General features: G+C 48.1%; 1 protein-coding gene across 4 annotated transcripts in view; it reads left to right on the top strand.

The window, feature by feature from the left end:
• Positions 1 to 2,917, top strand: part of LOC140198135 (uncharacterized) — a 198,424-nt gene extending 195,507 nt beyond the window's left edge. For all 4 annotated transcript variants that reach the window (XM_072259089.1, XM_072259088.1, XM_072259091.1 and 1 more), the window contains exon 18: positions 1,183 to 2,917. In XM_072259089.1, coding sequence (XP_072115190.1) covers positions 1,183 to 1,260 — 78 coding nt within the window. In that variant the 3' untranslated portion in view covers positions 1,261 to 2,917. The remainder of the gene's footprint in view (positions 1 to 1,182) is intronic.
• The last annotated feature ends 12,725 nt before the right edge of the window (positions 2,918 to 15,642 follow it).

The raw sequence follows: 15,642 nt of genomic DNA, 5'->3' as shown, positions 1-15,642 counted from the left end.
GGAAGCAAGCTACCATCCAAGTTTTCTTCCTGCATCCACAGAATTGCCTGTCTGACCCCCCAACTATAGAGTCCCCTATCACTACTGCCTTCCTCTTCCTTTCACTACCCTTCTGAGCTACAAGGCCTTACTCTTTGCCAGAGGCACGGCCACTGTTGCTTCCCCCAGGTAGGCTGTCCCCCCAACAGTACTCAAACAGGAGTACTTATTGTCAAGGGGTACAGCCACAGGGGTGCTCTCTAGTACCTGACCATTCCCCTTCCCTCTCCTGACTGTGACCCACTTGTCTGACTCCCTTTGCCCCGGTGTGACCACCTGCCAATAACTCCTCTCTATCACCTCCTCGCTCTCCCTATCAGCTGAAGGTCATTGAGCTGCAACTCCAGTTCCCTAACTCGGTCCCTTAGGAGCTGCAGCTCGACACACTGAGTGCAGATATGGCCGTCCGGGAGGCTGGGAGACTCCAGGACCTCCCACATCTGACACCGAGCACAGAAAACTGGCCTCAGACACATACTTCCTCCTTTCCGCAACTAACACAAGTAAACCTACTTCACCTCGTCCCATTACCGCCCAAGCCCGTTGAGCCAAAGCCCGATCGCCCTGCTTCCTCTCACTCCTCTGCCCACTGTATATGGTGGTCATCTTTTTAAATCTTCCTCGTCTACTGGCTGACGTCAGGTGCCTGCACAGTCTCTCCTCTCTTTTACCCCGAGTAGTAAAATCTGCCTCAGCTCCAGAAATCAGCCGGTCACCCGCAGCCTTCTTGCTCCAAGTCAAAACCTGGTTTTGATTTATAATGCCACTCTCTCTCATTTATTGACACATGGGTTAGTGGGAATCATGACCTCTGTTACTGTCGATAATATCTGGTTAATTTTAATTTATTTGACAGTATCCCTTAGTGTTTCATTACATTCTTGTTTGGACACTATTATGATTATTTACCATTTCTACCACTCTGTGTCTGGTTCTGCGGGAAGTGGTTGTCTCTGTCTGACCCCTTTGTAACATCAGTTATGTCCAATTAGTCACCTCTGCCTCTCCCTCGTCCCACTCTCCTCCCCTGCCCTGTCCCACACCCCTCCCCCCACTCTGCCCGTCACTCTGTCCCATCTTCATCTCAGTGAACAAAGTGAAGATTTGTCATCATGTATAACAAACACATTCTGTCCATTTTAGGATCCTGGAGAAATGCCGGAATTACAAACTCTCAGCCCAGGTCATGAAGCTGAACCTGAAAATCATCCGGTCAGTTAGAAGGGACACGGCAGTCTTCAGTTCCAGCGGTGACTGTGAGGGCAGGTTCTGTGTCCCTGCTGTAGACTGGAGCCTGGAAAATCCTCCCCTCCAACAGTGGGACCATGGTGCTCTGTAGCTGTAACTTGTATTACCCTGAGTGAGAACAACACTGCACTCATTTCAGCTCTCAGCTTCCGGTGAGAAATTCAGTCCTCGATAATCTGGCAAAATTCTCATTGACACCAGAATCATTTTAAGGAACCATGAAAGAGGAGCCCAGAGGGGCTCGGTCCACAAGACCTTATGGATTTATCTCTGATTTAGATCTCTTGAAGGTGCAATAACTACATAATATGTGCTTCAGAAGACAGTCCTGACTGCAATCTGGGACATCAAATGCAGGCTCCCACACACAGTTCAACTGCTTTGCCTGATGAAGACAACCACAATCAGGTTTATTGTCACTGTGTTATGAGATGAAATTTGTTGTTTTGTGACCAGATCACTGCCTCTCAGGTTCCTCGCCTCGGGATCATTCATTGCTGATCTCTACCACATCTCACACTTTACTCCTTGCTGCTGCCTGGCTGTAGCCCTGGAGGGTCACCAAGACCCCCTTGTACAACACGCACCTCCTGTGGTTAATGTTCCCCACCAGAATGACAAGGTCTCTCTGAGTCCCTCTCCTTTCCCATCATTTCCAATCTGTTTGTGAAGCAGCAACACTTCCTATTGCTTGTATTTGTGCCATCGAGACTGACTTCCCCTGTCGTAGCAGAGAGGTGAAGAGCTGGCAGCTGAGAGAGATCAAACAGAACATCCCGATGTCACCATTTTCACTCTCGGCCACGGCATTGCTCTTCCATCACGTCGGTGTTACAGGAGTTACCCTTTGTACCCTCGCAGTAGTCAGTTGGAACTAGAGTTCCTCTGTTCACCCGTTTACTGGAATCTGTGCAATGAGATCACCTGGCTACAGTTTCAGGACAATAATCCCCATTCATACACGGATCGTTAACCCTGAGTATAATAATGAGGCCGGCATCATCCAACTCGGAGTGACACATCAGTGATGAGCATTTTCTTCATCAATCTACAAACATCGAACTATTACTCCTGGGCCATCCTGAGAAGGGTCACAGAGTTACACAGCACAGAAACAGGCCCTTCGGCCCACCAAGTCCATGCTGACTTTCTTGTCCACCTACACTGATCCCATTTGCAATCATTGTGAGATCTACATCAAATTTGTCATTTTGCTGCCCAGATTGTCTGCTGTTAGTCAAACTGAGGACAGTATGTATATGCCATCCCACCTTTGTGTTGTTGTATCAGACCAAACAGTGAATCCAAGCCCAGAAATCCTTTCCATTTTGTACAAGTATTGAAACTGCTTTGGTTGTTACACTAATGCTGTCCTTAGAAATCCCATAAAGATTGTGATTTTCCCAGTCCCAATACCAGGTACAGCATTTCCTCACAATCTCCCTCCCATTTCTGTACAGTGAGCAGTGAAACTGCAATAAAACTCTATGAGTTTGAATGTTGTACTGGAGGGTGATTTGGGGATATTTTAATCCTATACTGTATGTATATGTGTACATTTGTATTTTAAACATGTTGCCTGGTGCCTTTTTATGATCATTGCTGATTAAATAAGCCACCTCTGTTTTGCTGTTGGTTACTATTCATGAATGGGATCAGCCTAATTATAGGATAATTTACAATGTCCGATTAACCTCCCACCTTTGGACTGTGGGAGGACGGTGGAGCATCCGAGGAAACCCACACAGTCACAGGGAGTGTGTACGAACTCCTTACAGTCAGTGGTGGGAATTGAACCCGGGTCACTGGTACCATAAAGTGTTGTGCTGACCAATACAGTACCATGGTCCAGAAAATGCTGGAAACTCTCAGCAGTTCAGGCAGCATCTGTGGAAAGAGAAACAGAATTAATGTTTGTGATAGCTCCATCTTCCTCTCACCCCAACCCTCCCCTCTCCATTGACACCCCCAGCCTCCCCCCTCCCCCCTCTGATCCCAGCTCTCATCCGTGCCGGGTCTTTACCATCCCCTCCGACCTTCAACTGTCGGAGGCAGAGCGCTCTGTCCTCAGTAAGGGCCTCACCTTTGTCCCCCTTCGCCCACACCTCAGCGAGTTCCGTGTTCGCCATGATGCGGAACCCTTCTTCCGCCGTCTCCGTCTCCGAGCCTACTTCTTCGGCAAGGACTCTTCCACCCCCACCGATGACCCCTTCTCCCGTCTTCAGCCCTCCTCTTCTTCATGGACACCCCGCTATGGCCTTCTGCCCGTTCTGGATCTCTTTATCGCTAATTGCCGACGAGACATCAAACGTCTCGACTTCACCGCACCTTGTCCACATTGCAACCTTACTCCTTCCGAACGCTCTGCTCTCCACTCCCTCCGCACTGATCCTAACATTATTAAACCCGCCGATAAGGGGGGTGCTGTTGTAGTCTGGCGTACTGACCTCTACCTTGCCGAGGCACAGTGACAACTCGCGGATACCTCCTCTTATTTACCCCTCGATCGTGATCCCACTAAGGAGCACCAGGCCATTGTCTCCCACACCATCACTGACTTTATCCGCTCAGGGGATCTCCCTTCCACTGCTACCAACCTTATAGTTCCCACACCTCGCACTTCCCGTTTCTACCTCCTACCCTAGATCCACAAACCCGCCTGTCCTGGCCGACCTATTGTCTCAGCTTGCTCCTGCCCCACTGAACTCGTTTCTGCATACCTCGACATGGTTTTATCCCCCCTTGTTCAATCCCTTCCTAACTATGTTCGTGACACTTCTCACGCTCTTGAACTTTTCGATGATTTTAAGTTCCCTGGCCCCCACCACTTTATTTTCACCATGGATGTCCAGTCCCTATATACTTCCATCCCCCATCAGGAAGGTCTCAAAGCTCTACGCTCCTTTTTGGATTCCAGACCTAATCAGTTCCCCTCTACCACCACTCTGCTCTGTCTAGCGGAATTAGTCCTTACTCTTAATAATTTCTCCTTGGGCTCCTCCCACTTCCTCCAAACTAAAGGTGTAGCTATGGACACTCGTATGGGTCCTAGCTATGCCTGCCTTTTTGTTGGCTTTGTGGACCAATCTATGTTCCGTGCCTATTCTGGTATCTGTCCCCCACTTTTCCTTCGCTACATCGACGACTGCATTGGCGCTGCTTCCTGCACGCAAGCAGAGCTTGTTGACTTTATTAACCTTGCCTCCAACTTTCACCCTGCCCTGAAGTTTACCTGGTCCATTTCCGACACCTCCCTCCCCTTTCTAGATCTTTCTGTCTCTGTCTCTGGAGACAGCTTATCCACTGATGTCTACTATAAGCCTACTGACTCTCACAGCTATCTGGACTATTCCTCTTCTCACCCTGTCTCTTGCAAAAACGCCATCCCCTTCTGGCAATTCCTCCATCTCCGCCGCATCTGCCCTCAGGATGAGGCTTTTCATTCTAGGACGAGGGAGATGTCTTCCTTTTTTAAAGAAAGGGGCTTCCCTTCCTCCACTATCAACTCTGCTCTTAAACCTATCTCCCCCATTTCACGTACATCTATTCTCACTCCATCCTCCTGCCACCCCACTAGGAATAAGGTTCCCCTGGTCCTCACCTACCACCCCACCAGCCTCCGGGTCCAACATATTATTCTCCGTAACTTCCGCCACCTCCAACGGGATCCCACCACTAAGCACATCTTTCCCTCCCCCCCCCCGCATTCCGCAGGGATCGCTCCCTACGCGACTCCCTTGTCCATTCGTCCCCCCCATCCCTCCCCACTGATCTCCCTCCTGACACTTATCTGTGTAAGCGGAACAAGTGCTACACATGCCCTTACACTTCCTCCCTTACCACCATTCAGGGCCCCAAACAGTCCTTCCAGGTGAGGCAACACTTCACCTGTGAGTCGGCTGGGGTGATATACTGTGTCCGGTGCTCCCAATGTGGCCTTTTATATATTGGCAAGTCCCGACGCAGACTGGGAGACCGCTTTGCTGAACATCTACGCTCTGTCCGCCAGAGAAAGCAGGATCTCCCAGTGGTCACGCATTTTAATTCCACATCCCATTCCCATTCTGACATGTCTATCCACGGCCTCCTCTACTGTAAAGATGAAGCCACACTCAGGTTGGAGGAACAACACCTTATATTCCGTCTGGGTAGCCTCCAACCTGATGGCATGAACATCGACTTCTCTAACTTCCGCTAATGCCCCACCTCCCCCTCGTACCCCATCTGTTACTTATTTTTATACACACATTCTTTCTCTCACTCTCCTTTTTCTCCCTCTGTCCCTCTGAATATACCCCTTGCCCATCTCCCCCCCCCTTGTCTTTCTTCCCGGATCTCCTGTCCCATGATCCTCTCGTATCCCTTTTGCCTGTCACCTGTCCAGCTCTTGGCTCCATCTCTACCCCTCCTGTCTTCTCCTATCATTTTGGATCTCCCCCTCCCCCTCCAACTTTCAAATCCCTTACTCACTCTTCCTTCAGTTAGTCCTGACGAAGGGTCTCGGCCTGAAACGTTGACTGCACCTCTTCCTAGAGATGCTGCCTGGCCTGCTGCGTTCACCAGCAACTTTTATGTGTGTTAACAGAATTAATGTTTCAGATTGAGGACGTCAGAAGTGGGAAAGATTGAAAACAGGTTGGTTTTAAATTACAAGGAGGATGGAGCGGTTCGGTAAAACAAAAGGGTCAGAGTTTCCGTGGGGTACGTTGTAGACGAGATCACTGGGTTTGTAATGAATGAAGTTATTAGGAAGGTGGAACATGAACAAAGGAACATAAAACTCTGGAGTGAGGGAGACGGAGCACACACAAAGGGATGTAAAAGTTGTGAAATGTAGAGCTGTAGGAAATGCCCAGCAGGTCTGTTAATGGAGAGAGAAAAACTGAGTCAATGTTACAGATGGGTGAGCTGCAGCAGAACTGATGGTTCTGAGAGAATTAGAGACAACAGGCTGTCTGATGTTGAATATCGAGTCTGGGAGGCTGCAGTGTGGTCAGGAGGAAGATTTTCATTTACAGTTGAGACAAAGTGAATTGAACCCACTGGCTGGAACCGCACTTTACACGAAGGAAGGTGGGTGTGGTTGTTGTTTAATCACCCCAGTCTCTGGATATTGCTGTCACTTGCGGGACCAATAAACACATCATATTACAAATATCCCGCAAAATTAACGTTATTCTCCCGGGGCTGAACTGAGCCCACTTTGAACAGAAATCTACACACCTGCCCAGTGGAACACAGGAAAATAAAACAATAAGTCTAACAGCTCAAAATACAACTACAGCTTGTACTGCTGCCTACGTCTGTGTAACAAGGAGGGATTTAGTCATTTTCCTGGAATGGAAGGGACACTCAACGTTTTCGAATCGTTCCCGTCCATCCGCCCACTGCTCCAGCTCACCCCAGTTTACTGCCATTCGCCTGACTGTCGGCTGTTTCCAACCGTGCAGTCTGCAGCTTTACTGTCTTTTAAATTTAGTTGCTAAAAGCCAAATTTAAAACAAGAGCACAGAATAGATTTCTTTTCCTGTCGCCCAGAATGTAAAGGCAAAGTTTATATTTAGAGTTTTTATCGCTAGGTCTGTATTTCATTGAACATTTATAATGACCCACAAGTTACAAACAGGGCATCCTTAGTATTGAAGGCGCTATATAAGTGCAGTCCATTTTGTTGGACCCTGAGGGGCGTTGAAGGCCAAGTCACAGGGAAATTTGCACCTTTTTTTTTCATAGAGGGCCTTGAGATCTTTGCCATTCCCACGTGTGAGGGAGAGGCAAGCGGCTCGTTAGTACAACATCCTTCTCCGAGGATCGTCACCTTGTCCGGAGAGGCTGGTGGAGATCCCAAGACAAGGGACAGCTGGAAGACCCGGAGTCCTGAATCCACGGACCATACTGTGAACCGGAATGCAGACTTTACGGACTGGACCATGACACCCACTGCAATTTTTTGAGGAAATTAGAAGCGGGTTGACAAAGGAAATTCAGTAGATACGGTGTACTTGGATTTTTATAAGGCCTTTGACAAGATGATGCACATGAGGTTGCTTAGCAAGAGAAGAGCCACATGGAATTACAGGGGAGTTACTAGCATGGGTGGAAAATTGGCTGATTGGCAGAAAACAGAGAGTGGGAATAAAGGGATCCTATTCTGGCTGGCTGCCAGTTACCAGCAGAGTTCCACAGGAGTTGGTGCTGGAACTGCTTTTTACGATGTATGTCAATGATTTGGACTATGGGGTTGATGGATTTCTGGCCAAATTTGCCAATGATACAAAGAGAGGTGGAGGAGTGGGTAGTGTTGAGGAAACAGAGCCTGCGGAGAGACTTAGATAGTTTAAGGGATTGTGCAAAGAAGTGGCAAATGAAATACAATGTTGGAAAGTGTATTGTCATGCACATTGGTGGAAGAAATAAATGGACAGACTATTATTTAGATGAGGAGAGAATTCAAAATGCAGAGATACAAAGGGACTTCGGAGTCCTTGTGCAGAATACCCTAAAAGTTATCCTCCAAGTTGAGTTGGTGGTGAAGAAGGTGAATGCAATGTTGGCATTCATTTCTACAGGTATAGAATACAAGAGCAGGGATGTGATGTTGAGGCTCTGTAAGGCACGTGAGACAACACGGAGTATGTGTGCAGTTTGGGGCTCTGTATTTTAGGAAGGATATACTGACATTGAAGAGGGTTCAGAGACTATTGACGAGAATAATTCCAGGAATGAAAGGGTTACCGTATGTGGAATGTCTGGCAGCCCTTGGACTGTATTCCCTGGAGTTTAGGAGAATGAGAGGGGATCTCATAGAAACATTCTGAATGTTAAAAGGCCTGGACAGATCAGATATGCAAAGTTATTTCCCCTTGGTAGGTGAGTATAGGACAAGAGGGCACACATCAGGATTGAGGGACATCCATTTAGAACTGAGATGTGAGGAAATTACTTTAGTCAGATGATGGTAAATCTGTGGAATTTGTTGCCACAAGCAGCTGTGAAGGCCAAGTCATTGGGTGCATTTAAGACAGAGATAGATAGGTTCTTGATTAGCCAGGGTATCAGAGGGTATGGGGAGAAGGCAGGGGAGTGGGGATGACTGAAAGAATTGGATCAGCCCATGACTGAATGGCAGAGCAGACTCGATGGGCCGAATGGCCCACTTCTGCTCCTATATCTTATGGTCTTCTGCATCAGCCTCCCCATGTTAAACAAAGTCACACACATAGGCGTTTTCCGTGATGGGAATTAACCCTAACACCCCGGAGACCACTCCTTATGGGAGCTTCATATTCAAAGTTCAAAGTAAATTTATTATCAAAGTACATATATGTCACCGTAAACAATCCCGAGATTCATTTTCTTGCGATCATTCACAGCAAATGCCAAGAAACACAATGGAATCAATGAAAAACCGGTCACAACAAAGCAGGACAAACAATCAACGTGCAAAAGACAAAACTGGTTATTCAAATACAAATATAAAAACGCCAAAATAAAATTAAACAATAAATATCGAGAACATGATTTGAAGAGTCCATAGGTTTCTGGATCAGTGTTGGGGTGTGTGAAGCTGAGTGAAGTCATCACCACTGGTTCAAGAGCCTGATGGTTGAGGGGAAATAACTGTTCCTAAACCTGGTGATATGGGACCTGAGGCTCCTGTACCTCCCTCCTGATGGCAGCAGCGAGAAGAGCGCACGGCCTGTATGGTGTGGTCCTTGCTGATGGAAGCTATTTTTCAGCGACAGTCAGAGTTGCGAAGCCCCGTACATTTTACTCTTGGGAAAAGCTATTGCCTGAGTTGTAACAAATGGTTTTAGTTTCAACAAACCTGAGCACGTCTGTCCCGCACTGACATCGTCAGCTGTTCTCTCGGCACCTATTCAGTGAGTGACGGGAACAAGGGACACTGCAAAGTCTAAGCCTTTCCCAACGATGCCGGATCATTGTAGACAGGGCCAAGGGTAAACACAAGAGATTGTGCAGATGCCGTTAATCCAGAGTAACACAGACAAAATGCTGGAGGAACTCGGCAGGCCAGGCAGCATTTATGGAGCGGAATAAGGAGCCGACTTTTCGGGCAGACCTTTTATTCAGATGGCTCTGGGCCTGTACTCACTGGAGTCTGGAAGAACGAGGAGAGATCTCATTGACATGTGTGAAATGTTGAAAGGCTTGGATAGTGTGGATGTGGAGAGAATGTTTCCTGTGGTGGGGGAGTCTACACAGCCTCAGAATACAAGGACTTCCTTTTAGAACGGATGAGGAGGAATTTCTTTAGCCGTGGGTCTGTGGTTTTGACCCACCGCCGGCCTTCAATCGGTAGCCAAAAGGTCACCCGTCCTAAGGAAGTTAGTGTTGACAGATCCCAGCTGACAATGTCCGCTCCGAGATCTGGGAGCTCACAGACACCGGGCATTTCCATTATTCCACCGAGACTGCGGTGCGGGGTTCGCAAATTGCGGAAAGTGGACATCTCCCTGCTGCCGGTTTGGTCCCGAAGCTCCCCACGGTTTCAACCAATTACCATTAAAGGGTTAATGTTGGGTTGTTGGGGCCGGAACCCCGCCCGCTCCCGGGACCCGAGACTGGGTGAGTATCACTGCGGAGTTGTGAAACTCACTGACAGTGGCCGAACATTCGCCCCGTGAACTCAATGTCCCTCATCAGTTTAACACAGCCCGCAGCACCGTGCGGTTTACAAAGGCCCCTGGAGTGTGCGGTCTCGCTATTTTCACTAACCTCTCTGCTGTTACCGGTGAGAATCCCCACGGTTAGCCATCGGGATTCTGTCTTGTAGCGTTTATTTGGGATGTAGGCGTGTCAGAGGAATTATCTGGGATAATCCGTCTGTTCAGTGAACCGGATCTCTAACTCCCGCGTGTTCAGCTCTTGGGTTCTGTTTGGAAATTGGGACAGGAAAGTTTTCCAAATAGGCTCCAGGGGCCGGTCGGCCTCCTGCGCTGTCTGTTTCGAATCAGAATCGCTGTTGGCTGAATCAGAACTGTCCGGGTCATCCCGGGGCAGGAATGCAGCCGGTTCTCCCCGGGATGGACCCGCACCTGTTCCACAACCTCCCAACCCCGGCGCTGTCCACCAGTCAGTGTATAACGGTGACGGGAAGGTACAGAATTATCGCGGCGCTGATCCTTCCCCGGGGACCGGTGGATCGTAACACTGGATGTCCCGGACTGATCAATACTCTTCAGAGATTGTCTGCCTGGCATCAGTGGTCGCGTTACCAGGTCTTGTGATATGCACCGTCTGCTCGTACGACCACCCACCACCTGCTCCCGTGGCTTCACATGACCCTGATCCGGGGTTAAGCAGGTGCGACACTTTGCCCAAGGGTGACCTGCCGGCGAGCGGGGGGAAGGAGCGCCTTACACCTCCTCTGGTAGAGACGTATCTCCACCCCGCCACACACAGGTTTTTAAAACTCCGGGTAAGATTGAGTTTTAACAATAAAATGTTGGAAACGCTTGGCAGGTTAGACAGCATCAGTGGAAAGAGGACCAGATGACGTTTCTGGTTAAAGACCCTTCGCCAGAAGTCAATATTAAGCCGTAGAGGGGGCGAGGGTGGATCGGATGGGACAAAAGATGTTCTAGAGTTCCAACAGTCCGCTCTCTGAGAAAGAAATGGACACTGAGGCACTGGCAGCAGATGAAGCGTTCAGCACTTATTGGGCTCGGAATTATTAAATTAAAATGATGCAAAAAGATGGGAGAGGCGGGTGGGTGAGGCAGAAGCTGAGGACCGATCGCTCGGGAACGGAGAGGGGAGGATCAGCATCGCATCTAGTCTATAGATGGCGAGGATGCGGCGGAGGGTGGGGTGCGGGGGGAGTTGGGACTTGTCAGTGTGGAAAGTGAAGGGGCAACAAAAACCCAGGAGCGGCTTTGTTGAGGTTTACAGTCGTTCTCTTTAGAAAGGAAGGGAAACGTTGTCTGTGTCAGCGCCGAATGTTACAGAGGATAAAGTGGAATTGTGAACCACGACAGCGCTGAGACAGGTTGTTGTAGAGAGAGGTCAGGGGTATGCATGTATGAGCGGAGTTAGCATGGATCTCAGCATGGGACAGGAACACTGCAAGGAGAAAGTTCAAAGTAAATTTATTATCAAAGGACGTGTATGTTACCAGATAATATCCTGAGATTCGCTTCCTTACAGGCATCAGAACAAAGAAATACAATAGAATCAATGATAAACTGCCCACAAAGACTGACAACCAATCAATTGCAAAAAGAAGGGAAACTGCGAATAACAAAAAAAAACCATAAATAATAATCAAACAAAAATACCGAGACCAAGTTGTAGAGACCTTGAAAGTGAGTCCACAGGTCGCTGGGTAGTCGGAACACACCCGTGATCCAGGGTGGTTCTGAAATGTAAAGGGTCGATGTTCAGTTGGAATTCACGTGGGATCAGTTGGAGCTCAGTTTGCAAAGGAGAGAGATGTTACTGGGTGAAGACACATGGTTTTAGTCAAGGACAAGAAGGGAAAGGCAAATCACTGAGGGTGGACACAGTAAAACCCATCGGAGAGTGAAGGGAACGTCACATTGCTGGAAGAAAAACGACAGTGAATTTAAAATAATCTACTTATATTCAACGTCCAGACAAGAAAATAACATTTTAGAAACACACTGAATGTCAGGCAGCGTCCGTTGAAAGAGGAGCAGTGTTGATATTTCAGGTTGAAGACTCTTCAGCAAAACTGGGAGAGAAAATCCTTTGGTATCTAATTATAAACAGAGATTCTACAGATGGTGGCAATTCAAAGTAACAGCACAAGATGCTGGAGGAATTCAGAAGGTCAGGCAGCATCTATGGAGAGGAAGAAACACCCAATGTTTCAAGCGAGACACTTCTTCAGGACTCGTTATAACTCTCCATAGTTGCTGCCCGACCTGCCGAGTTCCTCCAACAGTTTGTATGTGTTGCATCGGTATTAATCTGTAGAGAGAGTGGAGGGGTGGGGTTGGATAGGACAGAACGGAATATCTCTGACAGCGTGAGGTCAAGGTGTCCGTGGGGATAAGTTTGGAAGCCCTCCGTTGGTGGAGTCACTTACACACAGAAAAACTGTAACCAAAACATTTTGAGATTGGGGTGTGGGGAGCGTGCAGTTAGAGATTGAGAGTAGAAATTTTAAAAAGGTTGTGAAAATGGTGCAGGACGTGTCCAGCAGCCCAGGCTGTGCAGACGAAGGGAGAAAATCTGAGCGAATAACGAGGCGAAAGATTTACTACCGCGCTGCCCAGTTCTGGGCCAGTTTTATTCAGTTGTTGAGAAAATTTCCGCGCAGAATGCACGGCCAGGAACTCGCGGCCGAGGGAACATTTAGTAGGGAGGAATTTTGGTTAAGATGCACTGGGCCCGTCCTCGCCCGCAACAATGCTTTGATCATTGTATTTTCCCTTTGGTAATGTTAGGTTAAGGTTTGTAAAATATGGCTGAAATATTTTAGGACACGCATTGCACCGTACAAGAACTGAACGAGATGGTAAACTTTCAGGGAGAACATTTTACTCAACCATGACTCTTCACAAAGCCAGGTCTCCCCGGGCCATTCCACCCGGTCAATATCCCAGCTCTAACCCGGTAGAATCACAGCTTGATTATATACAAGAGGCCACTGGGCCATCGCTACAGTGAGGGATGTTTATTATTGATATTAAATTAGTCTCGCGGCCTCGTTCTTCCTTCAGAGTTCTATGAATGCTGAGTGTATATTAAACCACATTGGAAGTGATTCCTGAATCTGTTTCCACCGGATCTTCATCCAGTGAATCCCAGAATATGACAATGTGCTGTGAGTTTTACTTCCCGACTGTTCTACTGACACACACCCCACATTGTCCCCGGGGATTATGGACACTCTCGCCGCCGGAGACAATATGAACACGCTTCACTCTCCCAGCTTCCTGCTCTGTAGAGGATGCAAAAATATTCCATATTACCGGTGTCTTCAATTCCTGGCACCGTTCCAGTAAATCCCTCACCATCCCGTCCAAGGCCAGGAGATCCATCCTAGAGTGAGGTGTCCAGAACCGGATACAAAAATCCAGTTCGACCTAGCAAGTGTCTATGAAGATTCAACACCGGTTTCCTTATTATTGTGCTTTAGATTCCATTTGTAAATCTCAGGTTTGTGTCTGTCATTTTAACGAATTTCTGAGCGTTGGCGATATATTGCTAGCGAAAGGTGAATTCATACTGCATTTTCCTTCTAAGCATTCTTCACTGTCCAAAGCTCCATCCATTGCTGTGTTCTCATTGTGTTGTGTACAAAACCACCCGATTTCCATAACTGTGCAACTCTGGGTCTGTATTCTCTGGAATTTAGAAGAATCGGGGGGGGGGGGGTGGAGGGGATCTCTTAGAAACCTTTCGAATGTTAAAATGCCTAGACAGAGTAGATGTGTTGATGGGGGAGTTCAGGACAAGACGGCACAGCCTCAGGATAAAGGGGAGTCCATTTATCACAGAGATGCGGAGAAATTTCTTTAGCCTGATGGTGGTGAATTTGTGGAAGTTGTTACCACAGGCAGCTGTGGAGGCCAGGTTGTTGGGTGTATTTAAGGCCGAGTGTAGTAGGTTCTTGATTGGACACGGCATCAAAGGTTACGGGGAGAGGGTGGGGGAGTGGGTCTGAGGAGGGGATAACAGGGTCAGCCATGATTAAATGGCAGAGAAGACTCGATGTGTCATAGTCCAGTTCATGAAGTCCATATTCCGGTTCACAGTCTGGTCCTCGACCCCTGCTCCAGGTTTTCCTGTCTACCCTGTTTCTGTCCTTGTTGAGCTAATTGAGGCAGCTGATGCTCGTTGGGTCTGGCTGCATAAATACCTCCAGAGACCAGGGTGCAGCTGCTGGATTGTTCTTGTCCTTACTCCTTGTATCCTTTCCTCTGCCTTCTGTTTTCTCGCCTGAAGCCTTGCCTTGTCTTGCTGTCTTCTCCTGAAGCCACCCTGTACCTAGCTCCCTTCCTGTCCCTTGCCTCTGCCCAGGTAAGCCAGGCCGTCTTGCCGTTGCCTGGGGTTGGTTCTGTCCCTTCCTGACCCTTGCATCTGTCGGGTGGTGATCTGTGCTCTGCCCAGGAGGAGCCAAGCCCCACCTCAAGTCTCAAGTCTCCTGCCTCCTGCCAAGCCTCACCTCCAGCCTCCTGCCTCCTACCTCCAGCCTCACCTCAAGTCTCGTCTCAAGTCTCCAGCCTCGCCTCATCTCTTGCCTAGCCTCTAGACTGAAGACTCCAGCCTCCTGCCTAGCCCTGAGCCTGAAGACTCCAGCCTCTAGCCTCTTGCCAAGCCAAGTCTCAAGTCTCTAGCCTCTAGCCTCTTGCCAAGCCAAGCCAAGTCCAGAGGCAAGACCCAGGTACTGGATCCTTGTCCAGTCTCTGGCTCGGAGTCCAAGCCTGGGCTCTTAGCTCTCTTGTTCAGTCCTGTTCCAGGTTCCTGGTTTTCCTGTCCATGTCCTTGCCATTGCCCTGTATCCTAGTCTTGTCCCTAGTACTTCAGTGTCTGTGTGTTGCACTTGGGTCCGTTCCCAGCCGTGCCCCTATGACACGATGGGCCAAATTGCCTAATTTTCCTCTGATGTCTTATGGTCTGTACAAGGAATGCAAGGGTTCCAAGGTGATTTCATGTTTCATAGGACCAGTGGCAGTGTAATGATGAAATGACTGGGCAAGCAGTCAAAGTTTTGGGCCAGTAATCCAGACATGAGCTTGAATTCAGCATGAAAGCTGGACATTTAAATTCAAACATCAGCAATTAGTTGTAGTAAAGGTTGTTATGAAATGAGTGGATTGTCATAGAAGGAAAAGACCTCAGTGTAACTCTGCTTCACTGGTGTGGTTTATTTTCAGTTGTCTCCTGGGTTCAGGGTGGAATCGACATTGAATGGCCACGTTTACAGTGACAGTCACTTACAGTGAATAAATAAATGTGATTCTCCTTGACCTCCACTGGCTAATTGTAATGTTAAAATGATTAGAGTAGATTACAGGTTAATGTGAGCATTTCTACCTATATTTCTGTCGATACCAAGTGGGCATAAATAATGAATTGGAAGCTTTATTCAGTCATGCAAGAGGGAAAGGATATTGAAACTAAATGCAGAAACTGTGTTGCTGAAGCTCAAGTTTATCCTTTCAAAAATAGCTCAAGTCCTGATGAAGGGTCTCGGCCTGAAACGTCAACTGCACCTCTTCCTACAGATGCTGCCTGGCCTGCTGCGTTCACCAGCAACTTTGATGTGTGTTGCTTGAATTTCCAGCATCTGCAGAATTCCTGTTGGTTGCTCAAGTTCAAGTTCAGGTTTGTTTTCATTCAACTATACGCACGTATACA

The sequence above is a fragment of the Mobula birostris genome, chromosome 5 (genome assembly GCF_030028105.1).
Source record: "Mobula birostris isolate sMobBir1 chromosome 5, sMobBir1.hap1, whole genome shotgun sequence".
NCBI classification, from domain to species: Eukaryota; Metazoa; Chordata; class Chondrichthyes; order Myliobatiformes; family Myliobatidae; genus Mobula; species Mobula birostris.
Note: the sequence above shows the minus strand (reverse complement) of the source record. Positions and strands in the feature narration are given on the sequence as shown.